This window comes from Mesocricetus auratus, unplaced genomic scaffold (genome assembly GCF_017639785.1).
Source record: "Mesocricetus auratus isolate SY011 unplaced genomic scaffold, BCM_Maur_2.0 Super-Scaffold_4256, whole genome shotgun sequence".
Lineage (NCBI taxonomy): Eukaryota > Metazoa > Chordata > Mammalia > Rodentia > Cricetidae > Mesocricetus > Mesocricetus auratus.
The window spans coordinates 52011809-52028055 of NW_024429182.1; the positions used below are offsets into that span (position 1 = coordinate 52011809).

The following is a 16247-nucleotide window of genomic DNA, read 5'->3' on the forward strand; positions in this document are numbered from 1 at the left end:
ACCATTCGCATTACGCTGGCGTTCCTTCCCTGTGGGTGGAGCGCGCAGTAGAGGGCGGGGCCGAACCGATTGCGCGCGCAGGTAGCACTCACAGTTGGTCAAGCCAAGATGGCGGTCGCTGTGTTGCGAGCCGCTGTGCGGGATTCGTGTCGCTGCGTCCGGTGGAGCTACGGGCTACGGCAACTGGTGAGAGTTAGGAGCTGAGGGCAAAAGGCTGTGTGTGAGCCTCACTGTCACTCATAACAACCCTGCATTCCCTCACGAGGCCTTGGTTTTCCTGTATACTCGGGTTGACACTTGTCTTGACGGTAGACGCAGGGTGGAGAGGGCAGATGGCAGAGCCTAGGTAGTCTGTGTTTTGGAATGTGGCTGCCGCATAGCTCGAGTTGGTTAGGACCCAGAGCAGCTGCACGTTCCCGCTCGGTGCCTGATCGGTTTAAGCACCATATTCGGAGCTGAAGAGTTTCAACCCCATATTCGGAAAAATTTACTGAAGAATACTATATTGATTAGTCTTATAATTGGCTTTTTGGGAATATGAAAGCTTGTCATTTGAATCCTGGAGAAATCTTGGGATTCAGAGTGTTTGGGCTGTTTTCCAGTCTCTTTCTCCCCACACCCTCACCCCCGTACTTTTGCAGTCTAGAAAAAATATGGTTCTTTCCAGCTCAGGTCTTTACTTATGCTATTCATTCTGCTTAGTTCTTTGCCTACTAAAGCCCTTCCGTGTTGTGTGGACTAATGGAAAAACGGTTTGTTTTTTAGAGCCAAACCCAGGGGCCTCCTGATAACCCCAGCTTTCTGGAGTCTGTGGATGAATACCAGTTTGTGGAGCGCCTGTTTCCCCCAACCAAAATCCCAGAGCCACCAAAGCATAAACATTATCCCACTCCTAGTGGCTGGCAGCCTCCCAGAGGTGAGCTGAGTGATTGGGCTGGTTTAAAGGCTGTAGAGAGTAGGCCCTTTGCCCCAGCTGAGGCTCTGGATTTTCCATTGGATTTAGGAGGATTAGCATTGTCTCATCCCCAGGGAAGGGCCCAAGAGTAGAACCCTGTTTCACCGGGGTGAAGTCTTCCCTCGTGGTGAGAAAGCATAGAGAGAGAAGACCCCATGTGTTTGGATTTCTCTTCTCCCAGACCAATGACCATATACAATAGAGAATGCAGCTTAGCAGAAAGGCAGTCCTGGTCTGTCTTTGGCTCTAGGTGTGACTTAGTCATTTAGCTTCTTTTTTTGGTTTTTCGAGACAGGGTTTCTCTGTGGCTTTGGAGGCTGTCCTGGAACTCGCTTGGTAGTCCAGGCTGGCCTTGAACTCACAGAGATCCGCCTGCCTCTGCCTCCCGAATGCTGGGATTAAAGGCATACGAGGCCAAGCTGGACCGACAGCCTCCAAAACAGAAACCCTGTCTCATAAAACCAAAAAAAAAAAAAAAAAGGTATAATTTGCTCTGTATATAAAATCTTTAATACAGAGTCCAGTGTGTGATTACGTTTATAAAATCCCATTGCCACTGCCAGGTTTAGGCCAGCTGGAGCTAGTCTCAAACACAGCAAGCCAGACAACCAAACCAAAAGAACCCCTTTAACTCCCATCTCTGTTATTAACCTCAGCTGGGCGATGATGGCACACACCTTTAGTCCCAGCACTTCGGGAGGCAGAGGTAGGTGGGTCTCTTGAGTTCGAGACCAGCGTGGTCTAAAAGAGCTAGTTCAGGATAGGCTCCAAAGCATCACAGAGAAACCCTGGGGGGGGGGGGGGGGGGATTATCAACCTCACTGGGTCAATGGGAAAGGAGAGAGTAGTTCAGAGGGGCTTTTCCCATAGATCCAGGGAGATATACTCTTATATATTTTGTTTGTTTTTTCCCAGACAGTGTTTTCTCTGTGTAGTTTTGGCTGAATTAAAGGTGTGCACCATCATGCCTGGTTTTCTGACTTTGAGACAGTGTCTAATGTAGCTCAAACTAGCCTTGAACTACATATATATATTCTAGGCATAAATAGTCATGCCCAGTTCATTTCTTCTTGAACACTATGGGGGCAGGCCAGGGTGGAGCCGTATAGTACTAAGGTGAAAGTTCAGTCCTACTAAACTGAAGGACAAAGGCATCTGGAGGTAGTTTTGTCCAACAGGGTTTAATGACCCTCTGCAGCCAGGTGCAGCAAGCCTGAAATTCCTGTGCTTGGGAGGTAGAAGTAGGAAGATTAGGAATTTTTGTTTTTGTTTTTTCGAGACAGGGTTTCTCTGTGGCTTTGGAGGCTGTCCTGGAACTCGCTTGGTAGTCCAGGCTGGTCTCGAACTTAGAGAGATTCGCCTGCCTCAGCCTCCCGAGTGCTGGGATTAAAGGCGTGCACCACCAACGCCCTGAGAGGATTAGGAATTTAAGGTCATCCTTAGCAACATAAGTTTGAGGCTAACACAGGATTCAGGAGACCTACTCTGTCTCAAAGCAAAAACAAACCCCCCCATAACTCTTTGCAGTTTTTGTGAGGGGAAGGGCCTTGGTTGAGGCCTAGGGTAAGTGGACTTCCTACACCATACCCCTTTACAGATCCCCCTCCTAGCTTGCCCTACTTTGTTCGTCGATCCCGGATGCATAATATCCCTGTCTATAAGGACATCACACATGGCAACCGACAGATGACTGTGATCCGGAAGGTGGAAGGGGACATCTGGGTAAGTGACTTGGGTCTGTTCCTGATCCTTCTAGGGCTGAAGGGGGAGGAGCTCTGGAATTAGAAACTGTTGACTGGAGTTGTCTTTCCCCAGGCTCTACAGAAGGATGTGGAAGAATTTCTGAGCCCACAGCTGGGAAGGACACCTGTCACCCAGGTTAACGAGGTGACAGGTACTCTTCGAATCAAGGGCTACTTTGATGAGCAGCTTAAAGCCTGGCTTCTTGAGAAAGGCTTCTGAGGACCAATGATCAGCCTCTGGCAGTGCCCTCTACAAACTGGCATCCAGAGAGGAAATGGATTTGAAGTCTCTGGAATGGGATTCAAAGCACAGGGTTTAGGGAACAGTCAAGCTTCCAAGGGAGATAGTAACTGCTGTCCCTTTATATACTGTGGTGCATTTCTTAGGTCAGCCATTCTGGAAACAACCACTGAAACCTATTCTGGGGGCTTCATAGGACAGACCTGTCAGGGACATCCATCCTTTAGGAGCTTTTGCTATAAGCTAGACTGGGCTTAGTGGCAAATATGGAAAATGACACAGGACCATGACATGACATGGGCTGGAATGGACAAGACAGACAAAAGAATATCTTAGTTTCTGCGTACTGTTATAGGTAGTGTTGGGGACATCAGCCTACTGTCCTGGAGTCAGCTATGTAGAGGTTTGAAGACAGAAAATGAAGGCTTTTCACTCTTCCTGTCCCATCCCAAATCAGCCACTTGTCCAACTCCACCATTAAATTGATTAAGCAGTGTTCAGATCCTGCTACCCTGCTTGCCTGCAGACGTAAGGTAGACGAGATACCAACCTCCCAGTGCTCAGGTTTTCCGTGTGTAAGATGAAAGTATGCTTAGCTGTTGAATAGTCTTGGCATTCTCATTCCAGGAGACCACAGGCCATTCATAACTCTACAGGCTGGGCAAGGAAAAGGAGTCCCATCCTAGAGTTATAAGCCCCACCAGTCATTAATGCAAGTTTTTATTTGGCTGTATATACAATGTAAGCTATTAAAATTTGTACAGTATTTACAAATTAAATAATCATCTGAAACTGTCTCCAGAAACTCCTGTAACACAAAACCAAAAGGAAGAAGCAGCTAGGTCTTGGCTCCATGGCCCCTGCCTGTCCCAGAGCCTGTTCTAAACCTAGCCTCACTCCTGCTCCTCCTTCCTGGGGTCAAGCATTCAAATCAAAAAGACAAAAGTTAAGCCAAAAGCCACTAGGTACAGAAATAGTTCCAATCCTGAACTCAAGTCCCACAGGTTGGGGGTGGCCTGCCTTGGGTTCTGGGGAGCAGTGGTTAAGGAGCAGCACACACCCTCAGCCAGGCCCACCAGGCAGTAGCTGCTGGGTGAGATGGGGAAAGAGCCTGGGAAGGAGCAGGACAGGGTCCCTCAGTGCTGCCCGCCTGTCCCCCACCCCCAGGCACTCCTTTCCCTGAGTTGTGTGGTTACCAATAAGACATGGAAGTGCCACAGGGCTTAGGGGGCACAGCCACCATCACAAAGGGGTTTCTGGGAAGATTGGGGTAGAGGAAGGAGACTGGTACCAGTCTTGGCAGAAGGGTGGGGTAAGGTCCTGGTCTGTCTTCAGCCCCCCTGGGTCTCCACACTTGGGAACAGAAGCTAATACTGTTCGGCACTGCAGCATGGTCCCACACTCACAAGCAGGGCTTGGAGGGGCTTCACCTTCTCACAGAAAGCACAGGAGAGGAGGCTTCCCAGAGGCTCAGCCTCTACTTTCAAGGCCCCAGAAGAACACAGCAGAATGGTAAAGGAAGGTTAGAGCTGAACAACATCCCCACGGCTGCCAGGGCCATTGGGGACGATCCACTGGGAGCCCAGCACTTCTCCTTGGCCTCAGAGGCCCTGCCACTTCTTTCTCAGCTGGGGTTACTACTCCCTGGTGCAGACAGGGAGCTGGCACTTGGTGGCAGGACTTGTTCCGGAGAGGGCCACTCGAAAGCAGGGCGAGGGCCAGGTCTGGGCAGTGTCAGTGGGCAACAGGGGACTCCAGCTTTTGCAGGCGGCGCCGGCGGAGTTCTGCAGCGTCTGGCTCTCCGTCCTCAGGGAGCTCCTCTGCAGTGCCCACTGACTCAGGAGCTAGACAGAGAAGTCAGAAGTAAAACCCAGAGAATACTTTATCATCCTTACCCCTCAAGGTTAATCACACCTACCGGGAGGCTTTTCAGCTTCAGGGACTGGTGGGGAGGCTCCTGGAGATGGGGTAGGGGCCTCAGAGCTGGGGGTGCTAGTGGAGGGGGCAGCAGATACCACTGCAGAGGCAGTCTCTTCAGTGGGGTTGACTGAAGTAGCTGGCCTGGGGGGCCTGAAAGAGAAGGGACAAAGGAGGCCTGACCTTCACACCGTGGGTTGGACAGATTTTCCTACTAAACTGCACCATCCAAACAAGCCTTGCAGGACAAGCCCTAAGTTCTCGTGAGAAGCAGAGATAAGTGAACACATGGATTCACGTCTCAGGTGATTCAGAACCATGAACTGTAAGTCACTTGGAGGTAGTGACAGCTGACCCATCTCACATTTTCTTCAGTCTCCACTCGAGAGATGGGCACCTTAGAGGGGTTTACTGGGAAGTGGAGTGTTCAAGCCTTGGACTACAGCTACCTGCCAGCCCTTTGCACATGTCACCTATGAATGGGAATTTGATTTCTATTCCAATGTAAAGCAAGTCTTTTTTTTTTTTTTTCCCCCCGAGAGGCAGGGTTTCTCAGATTCCCAGACATGTAGCTTTGTAGACCAGGCTGGCCTCGAACTTGAAGAGATCCTCTTGCCTCTGCCTCCCAAGTGCTGGGATTAAAAGCATGTGCCACCAACACCCGGCTGTAAAGCAAGTCTTCAAGCAAGAAAGCGATGAGATTGGCACTGGTGAACATGGCACTGGCTGGTCTGAAGTGACTTTTTTTTTTAAATTTGAGACAGGGTTTCTCTGTATTACTTTGTAGCCTGTCCTGGAACTCGCTCTGTAGACCAGGCTGGCGTTGAACTCACAGAGATCCACCTGCCTCTACCTCCCGAGAGCTGGGATTAAAGTGTGCCACCACTGCCCGGCTTTGAAGTGACTTTCTATTATCTGCGCCCTCAGTGTCAGGAGTACGCAGTGATGGACTGTAGTAGCAAATGTCAGGAATAATTTGAGTTTCGAAAAACATGAATAAATTTCACTGACTCTACACAGCTGTGGATGCATTTCCTCGAAAGAAGGATGAAAGCACTAGGCATAATCAAGAGCTCCCAGACATGCCTGTAGATAGGTGGCCTGAGGAAACAGAATACACTACAGGGTACACGGAAGACAAATGTCAAAAACTACAAGGGACCTCGTAGAGCTCAACTAGAATACATACCCCAAGGAAGCCAGCACAGTGAGGTACTGATTGATCTGCAGCATGGCAGCATCCAGTAGTGTGTGTATGTTGCGCAGACTCTGCAGCCGGGCCTCCAGGTGCTGTCGCTCATGGCCCTCTAGTGCCCTCAGCTCCTCTGGGGTCAGGCCAGCAAAGCCGGCAGGAGGCACAGGCATTGGGGGGAAGGCTGGCAGAAAGCAGAGGTCAGTCTTAGCTACCTGGGTCTGACTTCTTTACCCTGAACATCCCAGAGAGTACCAACTTACCAAAAGGTGGGGGCAGGGGCATACCCATCCAAGGAGGAGGGAAGGGGAAGCCAGGGGCAGGTCCAGCCTCTGGGCCAGGGATGGAGCCAGACGCTGGGGCAGAGGTACTGGTGCCAGCAGCTGTGGTGGTGGCTGTTCCACTGGGCCGAGAAACAGCTGGCCAAGCACAGAACGAAAATCAGTCTTCGGGTCTCTGGATATGACTGCCACCCCAGTTGCTTTAGCATGCAAAATGCTTACCTGCACTGGTGGATGGAGGAGCTGCAGCCTCTCCTGAGCTTGGGGGAGGTGGGACAGGTGGAAAGGGGCCCATTGGGGGCCACAGTGGGAACATGCCTGGAGGAAAAGGAGGCAGGAGGCCCTGGGGGACTGCAGAGAGAAAACGGTGGAGTAGAGGAATGAGCGGACGCTCCCACTCCCAAGCGAGATGTTTGGCTACGAGGGGCTGACCTGACTTCCACTCCTGCAGGCCCCTGAGCTTACCACTAGTCATTTATCCATTTCTCATCCCTTCCTGTCCAGAATGAACTTCTGGAGGGCAGACATTTGGGCTTCCCCAGCATTGCCAGTACGAAGCCCAGGGCGAGTACCTGAGGGCAGGGAAGGTCCTCTGAGGGCAAATGAAGGACCACTTACAGTTGGGAGGCTGTGGCAGCAGTGGTGGAGGATGAGGAGCAGGGGGTGGTCCTTGGTCAGCAGGCTCAGGGGGTGGTGGTGACTGGGCTGGCAATGATGCCCGCAGGACATCCATACGGCAGGTTGGGCAGGTCTGCTGCCGCTGGAACCAGGAGCGCAGGCAGCTGGAAGTAAGATCAGGCAGTGGTGAGCAGGTCCCCGTGAGCCTGTGCCCAAAATGCAAGTCCCCCAGACCTTCTCCCACCTGGTATGGAAGATGTGGTTACAGGGCAGTCTCTTAGCGCCTGTCACCATTTCTTCTCGGCAGATGATGCAGACATTATCCATTGCCTGAAGTTCCTCAGGGCTGGCATCTGGGTACCTGGATAAGATGGCAGAGCGTGTGTCAGGATCCGAACTTGGAGCAAAGCGACCTAGGACAAAGTTTGGGAGAGGAGCCAGGGTAACCCCACTTACAGTGTGTTCATGTTGCGGATGGCTCGGCGAGACATGATGGCATCTGTCACAGCTTTCTTGAACTGCCTGAAGAGACAAGTCAACGAGTGTAGGAAGACACATGGGTGAGATCAGTGTGGGACAGTGACGGGACAAGGCTGGACTCACCTCATAGCCAGGTACATGGGCCTAATGGCAAAGAGTGGAAAGGTGTGCACCTTGATCATAATGGTCATGAAGGCCATGTACAGCAGGACTTTGATGAAGCCTGGGGGGGGGGGAGATAGAGCACAGCTGGCCACAAGAGCTGCAGGCACACAGGGGATGCTGGTGTGGATCAGGAGAGGCCCAGGCTCCTGTCACCTGTAAACAGCTCCGTGTAGAGCATGTATACAGCCTTATTGTCCCATGGGTTCTCGCTCTGGAGGTCCACGGAGTGCAGCACATACTTGATGAAGATGGTGAGCACCATGGTCATCAGAATGGCGTACTGGAGGGAGGGACATGAGACGAATGTAAGCGCCAGCTTCCCCTTGCCCTAGCCAGGCCCAGACTTCATACAGCAGGTTCAGCGGTACCAATGCAGGCTTGGACATAGACAGGGCCCTCACAGCCTGGGACTAGAGCAGCTAGCTCACCTGTTCATTTGTAAAGCGAAGCATCTGTCATCTACGACAACGTGGTCTGGTTGATTATGAGACGTAACTCATGCATATAAGGCATGGCATGTGGTAAGTACTCAGCAAATGTGAGCTGGGACACGGCTCCTGGGTGATCTACCCCACAGCCAGCTGAGGCACCAGCCTCCAGGAAAGCTTGCTAAGGTGCCCAGGTCATGAATCCTCTATGCCAGCCTTTTTTGTGCCCTTCTGCAATCACTTAGGAGTGTATGAGGACAGGCAGAACTAAATGATGGCTGCTCCCTGGTGGAGACAGAGCAGGTGCTCAAGAAGCATTTGTAGGATTGCTCATAGCACATGCAGTACCACCTCAGCTTTGTTCCCACCCCCAACCCCTCAAACTTAAGTTTTACCTCAAAGCCAAACACCAGCTGCACAGAAGCCCCCCGGGTCAGGATGCTATGATAAGCGTGGCTGACAAAAAGGAAGTCCAGGATACCCAGGAGGAACATAAGAGCTGCGGAGACCCCCAAATGGAGGGAAGTGAGGTTAGCACAGGCCTGACAACCACTTCTTGCTCTAGGACAGCCCCACCCTCATGTCTGTCATGGCCACAGACCCAGCTATCTACTCAGATGTATATACCCAAGTGGAATCAGTCCTCTGGGAACTGCTTTTGCTCAGGCAGGGTGTTGGGGCAACCCAGGCCCAGGGGAAAAGACAGAGAGCAGAGGGCCCAGGCAGTTGAGAAGCTCTGGAGTGGAACAGGGTAGAAGCTATGCAAATTAACTTCTTAAATTATCTTTCCTGTTCAGCTGTCCTGAAGGGCAGCCAGGGCTCTAGGTTACTACTGGCTCATAGTTTTTGACTTCACATTCTACTCCTTAGTGGTGCCTCTCCCCTCAAGCAACCCTCTCCTCTTCATGAGCCTCACTTACAGACGATTCGGCAGTGAAAGAGCCAGGAGATGTTGGGGCTGCGTTCCATCTGAGGCAGAACAGAGAGGGACACCATCAAGGTGGTTGCGGTCACCCTATGCCCCAATCCACCAGCATGCCCACCAGCCACTCCCAACTCACAAAGTCCACACGGTCTTCGGCCAACCAATGGAAACATTTGAGGAAGAGAAGGAGAGTAAAGAGCGCCACGAAGCGAGGACTGAAGTCATCCCGAAAAACAGTGAAGGCCAAACAAGTCTCAGTGACAGCGTACCAGGACCGCTCCAAAAGGTGCTGTGGGTTGAGCAGGGGATGATATGGAACCTAGTCATTGTTTGCCGGGCTCTGGACCCTGTCTCTTGGGGCCACCAATATGTTACCTCCATCTCTGCTGCTCTGAGCTGCCCAAAGAACACCTTGCCCATCACTTTGCCCAAGAGGAAGACAAGGACAAAGGCCTGGATGTACAGGACCTAGGAGTGAGGAAAAGCCATAGTTAGAGGTCATTTTCTGCTTTCCTCTGCCTGGGGCTCATCATTATGACATGTCCCCAAATCTTGTCATAGATTATTCCAAGTTAAGCAGCCAATGGCTATGTCTCCCCTACTATGACATGTAGCCAGCCCTGCCTCTGCCCCATAGATTCCTCCTTTCCTCCCTGGGCAGTCCTCCCTCACTGAGCCCTGAACTCACTGCCATGCTGGGACTGGACTTGGTCAGATACACCACAGTGGGGTAGAACTGGTGTTTGAGGTAGTAGGCATGAGCCACCACTGCCCCGGTCAGCGCCAGGCTGGCCGCCATCATCACTGCGGTGCGGAACATCGCCCTGGCCCAGAGACCTGCACAAGGAAAATGGCATTTGTGATGTCCATATTGTGTAAACCTTGCACAATCCCTGGCAGAGCATCAGTAGTAGGGGTAAACTCTCACCTCACCCTGACAACCATTAGATTCAGAACAGCATATACTCCCCATTGCAAAAAGAAGAAGCCAGGACTCATAAGGGTTAAAGTCTCACACTGATGCAAGGCCTGGAACTTAGGTCAGTCTCATTTCAAATCTAGGGCTCTTTCCATGCTGCCTGCCAAGCCACCGCCTCTAGGGAGTCAATGAGGCAAAGCAGCAATGTTGAGAAGAGGGGGGCTCCTACAGCTGACCCTCTGTAGGAACTGGGATGATAGCCTTTAGAGGCGGGAACGCTGGATCTGGCTGGGAGAAGGCAAGGCTCAGAGGGTTCAGCCTGGGAGGTGGTACCGCCGGTGACAGCTGTGTCGGGGTGGTCAGCATAAACGCACGCCCAGCGGGGAACGTCAGTCTGGAACCCTGGCACCTTCCTCCCAGCCCCCAGAGCAGTGTCCACTCCGAGAAGAGGAGAAACGGCCGACCAGCAGGGTGCAGCGGCGGGATCGAGAGCAACCTGGGTCGCCTCGAAGCCGCACACCTTGTGAGCGCTAGGAGTTGCAAGCGTCGCAGGCGGGGCCCGGCCTCTGGAACGGTGGCAGTGCCGCCGCCTGAGGTCTACAGCTATATGACAGGCCGATAACTGGCGGCGGAACGCAGGGGAGTGGGCTGATCTCAGTGACCCCAAAGGGCAAGGTCCTGGTCCCCGGCCCCCCACCCCAACCGCAACCTGGACCAGACCGGCCCACTCACCAGGAGCCCAGCGCCGCGAGCCCGCTCAATCACCGCGACTGCGGCAGCCGCTCCGGTTAACAACACTCCCCACCCCCTGCGAACCGGAACTTCGGGGGTAAGACACCTCACTTCCGGCGGCGCGGGGCGCGGCGAAGTGGACTGTACCAAGTGCGCTTTGCGCGCAACGATCTCGTCGGTGCTTCCGGGACCCGTGCGCATGCAGTCGGGGCGAGCAAGAGATGTGGCGCGTGGTCGCGACCAAGAGGGCTGCCCGCCCCCCACTTGTTAATCACCGTAGTAGGGTTACCACCCCCAAACCCTCCAGGACTCCAGCTGTCAAAATGTCTGGGAGATGGGGCATTCTGCGGGCCGTGCCATTTGGAGGGGGGAGGAGTGAACAAGAGCCAGGATTTACGTCAGGCATAAAAGAAATAAAATGTATAAGCACCTCACTTCAGGGACAGGTACGACTTGGTAAAAAGTGAAGTGCTTCCTGGGAAAACTGGATACAGAAAACAGATGTGTCTGTCTATGTCACTTCCCCAACGCAGGTTAGGTAGGAGTGAGTTGGGTCCCGTGGCTACCGCTGATTGGTTGCGATAAAGTTACGCGGACCAGTGAGAAAAAGAAAGAAAAAATTCTGGCCTATAGGAAGAAAACAGCAGGTGAGTAGTTGCTAGGGTCAGTAGGCAGGGTTCTACTGCAGCTAGCTGCCAACAGAGAAAGCGCAATCCGTAGGCAGGGGATCCCTATCCTGCCTGGGGGAACGCTTACCCCGCCCACAAAGGGAGCAGCGCTCGGGTGCGTCCGGACTGACACGAAACAGAGCTCCTGTTCTTTCGAGGCTTGTGTGGAGAGTTCTGTGCCGAGAGGTTGACTTAAGCACCCGAAGCGCTCAATCAGCGTGCGTGTCCATTCCTGGGTGGTAGCCACGACCCTCTGTTCTGAGCCGTCTGCTGTTTCAGTCTTTTAGGGTCCAGACAATCATTATAATCGCAAACACAATGAAGACCTAAAGCGTCTACCTTGAGCCCTGAGTTTTTCCTTTGCCAGCCCATAAAACCGTTTGTTACCCAAGTTTATCTGCTAGGGGGCGCTCCCGTTTTTAAGGCGGACTCACTGCAGAGTCAGAGGCCTAACAAAACCGATCCTAGGAGTCTTTAGCGTCTGTCTGCCCCTAAATCTCTGTACTCTTGGTCTCAGCCATCTTCCCCACCACCTGCTGACCTTACCGTAATGGTTCTCAACCCTCCTAATGCTACGACCCCTTAATACGGTTCCTCATGGTAAAATTATTTCAATGCTACTACATAACTGCAATTTTGCTACTCTTATGAATCGTAATGTAAATGTCTGATACGTGATGCCCCATAAGAGTCTCGACTTACAGATTGAGAACCTCTGGCTTATTGGGTCAATATGTAGCCAGTCCTAAATTAGCTCCCCACCCCTCCTCCATAAGGCTATCTATGACCCCACTCCCTTGTGCAACAGTCCTGGCTCTACTGGAACTTGCTTGTAGACCAGGCTGGCCTCAAACTCAGAAATCCACCTGCCTCTGCCTCCCAAGTGCTAAGATTAGAGGCATGCACCACCACCACCCAGCACCTCCCCTATTCTTGAAAATCTCCTAAACTTTCGCTTCCTTTTTTTTTTTTTATGGTGGAAGGAAATAACTGATTCCCACAAATTGTTCTCTGACCTCTACAGCCTTTTTTTTTTTTTTTTTTTTTTTTTTTTGGTTTTTCGAGACAGGGTTTCTCTGTATTGTTTTGGAGGCTGGCCTCGAACTCACAGAGATCTGCCTGCCTCTGCCTCCCGAGTGCTGGGATTAAAGGCGTGTGCCACCACCGCCCGGCTCTCTACAGCCTTTTAAATCATTTTACTACCCAAATTATCAGCTAGGGGGTGCTCTTCCCATGTATGTGAGCAAACTCACACACAAACACATAAATGTAATTTTAAAACAGTAACAGGCTGTGAGTTCGAAGCCAGCCTGGTCTACAAGAGCTAGTTCCAGGACAGCCTCCAAAGCCACAGAGAAACCCTGTCTCGAAAAACCAAAAAAAAAAAAAAAAAAAAAAACCAGTAACGGGCAAGACAGTGCAGCCTGCAACTCCATCTCCCCTAGAAGCTGGAGCAGGACAATCAAATGTTCAAGGCCAGCCTGGGCAGCATATTAGTGAATTACCTGAACACTGGGAGGTAAGAAATGCTACTGGCTGGGCAATGGCAGCATACACTGTTAATCCTAGCATTCAGATCTCTGAGTTCAAGACCAGCCTTGAGTGAGTTCTAGGACAGCCAGGACTACACAGAGAAATCCTGTTTCAGAGAGAGAGAGAGAGACAGAGAGAGAGAGAGAGACAGAGAGACAGAGAGACAGAGGAAGAAGAAGGAAGAAGGGAGGGAGGGAGGAAGAAAAAGAAGGAAGGAAGGAAGAAAGGAAGGAAGGAACTACTGGGAAGTTAGGAGGAAGACTCAGCAAGTAAATGTGCATGCCACATGCCTTGCAACCATAAGGACTTGAGTTCAAATCCTTAGAACCAAAGTAAAAGGCAGGGTGTGGTCACAAGCCTAAAACCCTTGTACTGTGGGAAGACAGAGACAGGAGATCTCTGGGTCTGCCAGCTGTGCTCCAGGTTCAAGCCAGGTATGAAGAGAATGAGTTGGAGAGTGATAGAGTAAGACACCAGATGTTCTCCTCTGGCCTCTGTGTGCTCCCGTGGGTACCTGCACCCTTGACATCCTCCAGTGGGTTCTCATGCTACTCCGAGTAAAAGCCCATTGTGTCACTGTGCTCTGACCCTGGACCAACCCCTCACCTATCATCTAGTCTTGGATAGCACCTCTCTAGCCATACCTGCCTCCTTCAACAGACCAGGCTGTGTACCCGCAGCTGGAGCTCTACCCAGACAGCCTCTGTTGGCAGGGCTTCCTCCAGCGCTTCCTCCTCAAGGACGCTCTCATCCTCACTGGTTACCTCTCACACTCGGACACACCCTTTTCATTTTCCTTTAGTTTTATTTGTGTAGTATAAATGGAATAGAGCCTGGTGAGGTGGCAGGCAAAAGTGGGAACAGTAAGGTTTTGCAATAGTTAGGCAAGAGAGGAAGTCTTTTGGATCCTACTGCCTCAGCATCTATAGGGTAACATTTTCTTTGCCATCCTCACCGCCATTGTCCTAATGCAGACCATTGTTGTCTCCTGGCAGGCCAAGTGCAGCAGTCTCCATTCCTGTACTTGGTTTGTTGTGCTGCCTTTCCTGGGGAGATGCATGGAATTGTGGTTCGCCCCAGATGGGGCAGCAACCCAGCAAAGAAACAATTCCTACCGAGTCCAGGTTGAACTACCAAATTAACTGAGGTTAATTACAGGAGCATGGGTGGGGTACTACTGGAGCACAGGCAGCTCCTGGCAGCTGTATCACTGAAAAGCCCACCCAGCATGGGGGTTAATTCTCAAAAGCTCCGTCACAAGAGCTGAGGAGCCGAAATTGTCCGTGGACTTCAGACTACTTTACACAGGCCCTGAGCTCAAAATGAGAACCATAGGGTTCTGTTTTTTAATAGCAACAAATTGGTTTCTGAGTAAAGAATAATACCAGTGTTGAATAAGGTCATGTCAGAGGCTGAGAGGTAGCTCAGTGGTTAAGAACACCCATTGCTTCTGCAAGAGACAAGAGTTAGATTGCAACCATCCATAACTATAGTTCTAGGAGACCCAATGCTCTTTTTCTGGTCCCTGAAGACGTCATGCATTTATTTAGTACACACACACACACACACACACACACACAGGTAAAACATCCATATAAGTAAAATGAGTGTGTGTATGTGGGGGGTGTATTTGTTTGTTTTTTCAAGACAGGATCTCACTATGTAGCTCTGTCTGTCATGGAACTTGATCTGCAGATCAAGCTGGCCTCAAACTCAGAGATTCACTTGCCTTTGCTTCCCATGTGCTGAGATTAAAAGCATGTGCCACCATGCCTGGTGAAAAATAAGTGTGTGTATATATATATATATGTATATATATATTTTGGTTTTACGAGACAGGGTTTTTCTGTATTGTTTTGTAGGCTGTCGGTCCAGCCTGGCCTCAAACTCACAGAGATCTGCCTGCCTCTGCCTCCCGAGTGCTGGGATTAAAGGTGTGCGTCACCACCGCCCAGCAATAAGTATATTTTTTAAAAGGCAAAACTGTGCTGGGTGGTGGAGGCAGAGGCAGGTAGATCTCTGTGAGATCAAGGCCAGTCTGGTCTATGGAGCAAGTTCCAGCACAGTCAAGACTACATAGAGAAACCCTGCCCAGAAAAACTAAAACCGAAATAAAATATGGCAAGAAAGGTAAGAATGCAGGTAGCCGGGCATTGGTGGCACACGCCTTTAATCCCAGCACTTGGGAGGCAGAGGCAGGCAGATCTCTGTGAGTTCGAAGCCAGCCTGGTCTACAAGAGCTAGTTCCAGGACAGCCTCCAAAACAATACAGAGAAATCCTGTCTCGAAAAACCGAAAAAAAAAAAGAAAAGAAAAACAAACAAAAAAGAATGCAGGTAATCACACAGATAACAATACTAAATATTCTCTGAAAAACAAACTCCACAAGAACAAAATGTGAGTGAACTTCCAGGTTAAACATACCAATCTACAATAGTTAAATATTTCCATAGTCCTTTACCAATGATAGATAAACCAAATAGAAAATCAGTAAGAATTTATGGGTCCTAGGAACATGATCAACCTGGTAGACACAGTTGACGTTTGTACTATGCTCCACCCAACAGCAGACTTTGTGATTTCTTTAAGTGCCTTCATCTTTTGGTTGGTTGGCTGGTTGGTTGGAACAAGGTTTCACTCTGTCGCCTGGTGTGGCCTGGAACCCTCTCTGTAGTTCAGTCTGTCCTTGACTTGCAGAATTCTCTTGACTCAGTTTTCTTTCTCAGGAGCACATGGGCCAGAATACAGGTGTGCACCACCCAGGGCCCTGTTCTTCTCAAGTGCATGTGGAAAATTTACCAAGATAAACTGTATTTTGCAAAGAAAGTAACTTAATACATTTATAACTCCCTGCAGTTGGGTGATTGAGGCAGGCAGAAGGCAGATCAAGGCCAGCCTCCTGGCCTATACATAGTGATTTCATGGATAGCCAGTGAGGCCTTGTCTCAAAGAAAAAGAAAGGAAAGAAGTAAGGAAGGAAGGAAGGGAGGGAGGAAGGAAGGATGGAAAAAATTAAGGAAATGAATGGTTCCTTTGAGAATATCAATATAATCAACAAATCCTAGTCATATCACTATAGATTCTGGGGATATTAGGAGACTATTATGGTTCCGTTCTTCCTTCTTTCCTTTTTTTTTTTTTTTTTTTTTTGAGACAGGGTTTCTCTGTGTAGCCTTGCTGTCTTGGAACTCATTCTGTAGACCAGACTGGCCTTGAACTCACAGAGATCCACCTGCCTCTGCCTCTGAGTGCACCCCAGTGCACCACCACTGCTGGCCTAGACATTTATTTTATAGCCAAGGCTGGCCTGTAACTAATGTGTAGCCCAGCATCAAATTGGCACAGCTCTGTCTGTAATCCCTGCACTAGGAAGGCAGAGGGAGAAGGATCTCTAAGTTCAAGTTCAACCTGGGCTACATAGTGAGCTCCTGGCCAGCCTGAAATATAGTGT

General features: G+C 50.6%; 2 protein-coding genes across 2 annotated transcripts; one reads left to right on the top strand and one right to left on the bottom strand.

Moving 5' to 3' along the window:
- Positions 1-32: 32 nt before the first annotated feature.
- On the top strand, positions 33-3735 carry Mrpl49 (mitochondrial ribosomal protein L49). Its single transcript, XM_040749092.1, has 4 exons — positions 33-186; positions 766-916; positions 2553-2677; positions 2771-3735. Exons 1-4 carry the CDS (start codon positions 109-111, stop codon positions 2915-2917), a joined length of 501 nt encoding a protein of 166 aa, XP_040605026.1. The 5' UTR covers positions 33-108; the 3' UTR covers positions 2918-3735.
- Positions 3643-10730, bottom strand: Syvn1 (synoviolin 1). Its single transcript, XM_005088209.4, has 16 exons — positions 10596-10730; positions 9633-9781; positions 9320-9412; positions 9081-9233; positions 8940-8988; positions 8415-8518; positions 7745-7871; positions 7550-7649; positions 7403-7468; positions 7191-7307; positions 6947-7110; positions 6551-6679; positions 6311-6466; positions 6045-6231; positions 4857-5008; positions 3643-4782 (listed from the first exon to the last, which is right to left on the bottom strand). Exons 2-16 carry the CDS (start codon positions 9762-9764, stop codon positions 4673-4675), a joined length of 1839 nt encoding a protein of 612 aa, XP_005088266.1. The 5' UTR covers positions 9765-9781; positions 10596-10730; the 3' UTR covers positions 3643-4672.
- Between the last annotated feature and the right edge of the window lie 5517 nt (positions 10731-16247).

Excerpts from the sequence above, each read along its gene's own strand:
- Mrpl49 (XM_040749092.1), top strand. The coding sequence starts at position 109 with ATGGCGGTCGCTGTGTTGCGAGCCGCTGTGCGGGATTCGTGTCGCTGC. Across the intron at positions 917-2,552 it reads TGGCTGGCAGCCTCCCAGAG|ATCCCCCTCCTAGCTTGCCC; the intron begins GTGAGCTGAGTG and ends ACCCCTTTACAG. Across the intron at positions 2,678-2,770 it reads AGGTGGAAGGGGACATCTGG|GCTCTACAGAAGGATGTGGA; the intron begins GTAAGTGACTTG and ends GTCTTTCCCCAG.
- Syvn1 (XM_005088209.4), bottom strand. The coding sequence starts at position 9,764 with ATGTTCCGCACCGCAGTGATGATGGCGGCCAGCCTGGCGCTGACCGGG. Across the intron at positions 9,234-9,319 it reads TCAGAGCAGCAGAGATGGAG|CACCTTTTGGAGCGGTCCTG; the intron begins GTAACATATTGG and ends CTCAACCCACAG. Across the intron at positions 6,232-6,310 it reads GCCCCTGCCCCCACCTTTTG|CCTTCCCCCCAATGCCTGTG; the intron begins GTAAGTTGGTAC and ends GCTTTCTGCCAG.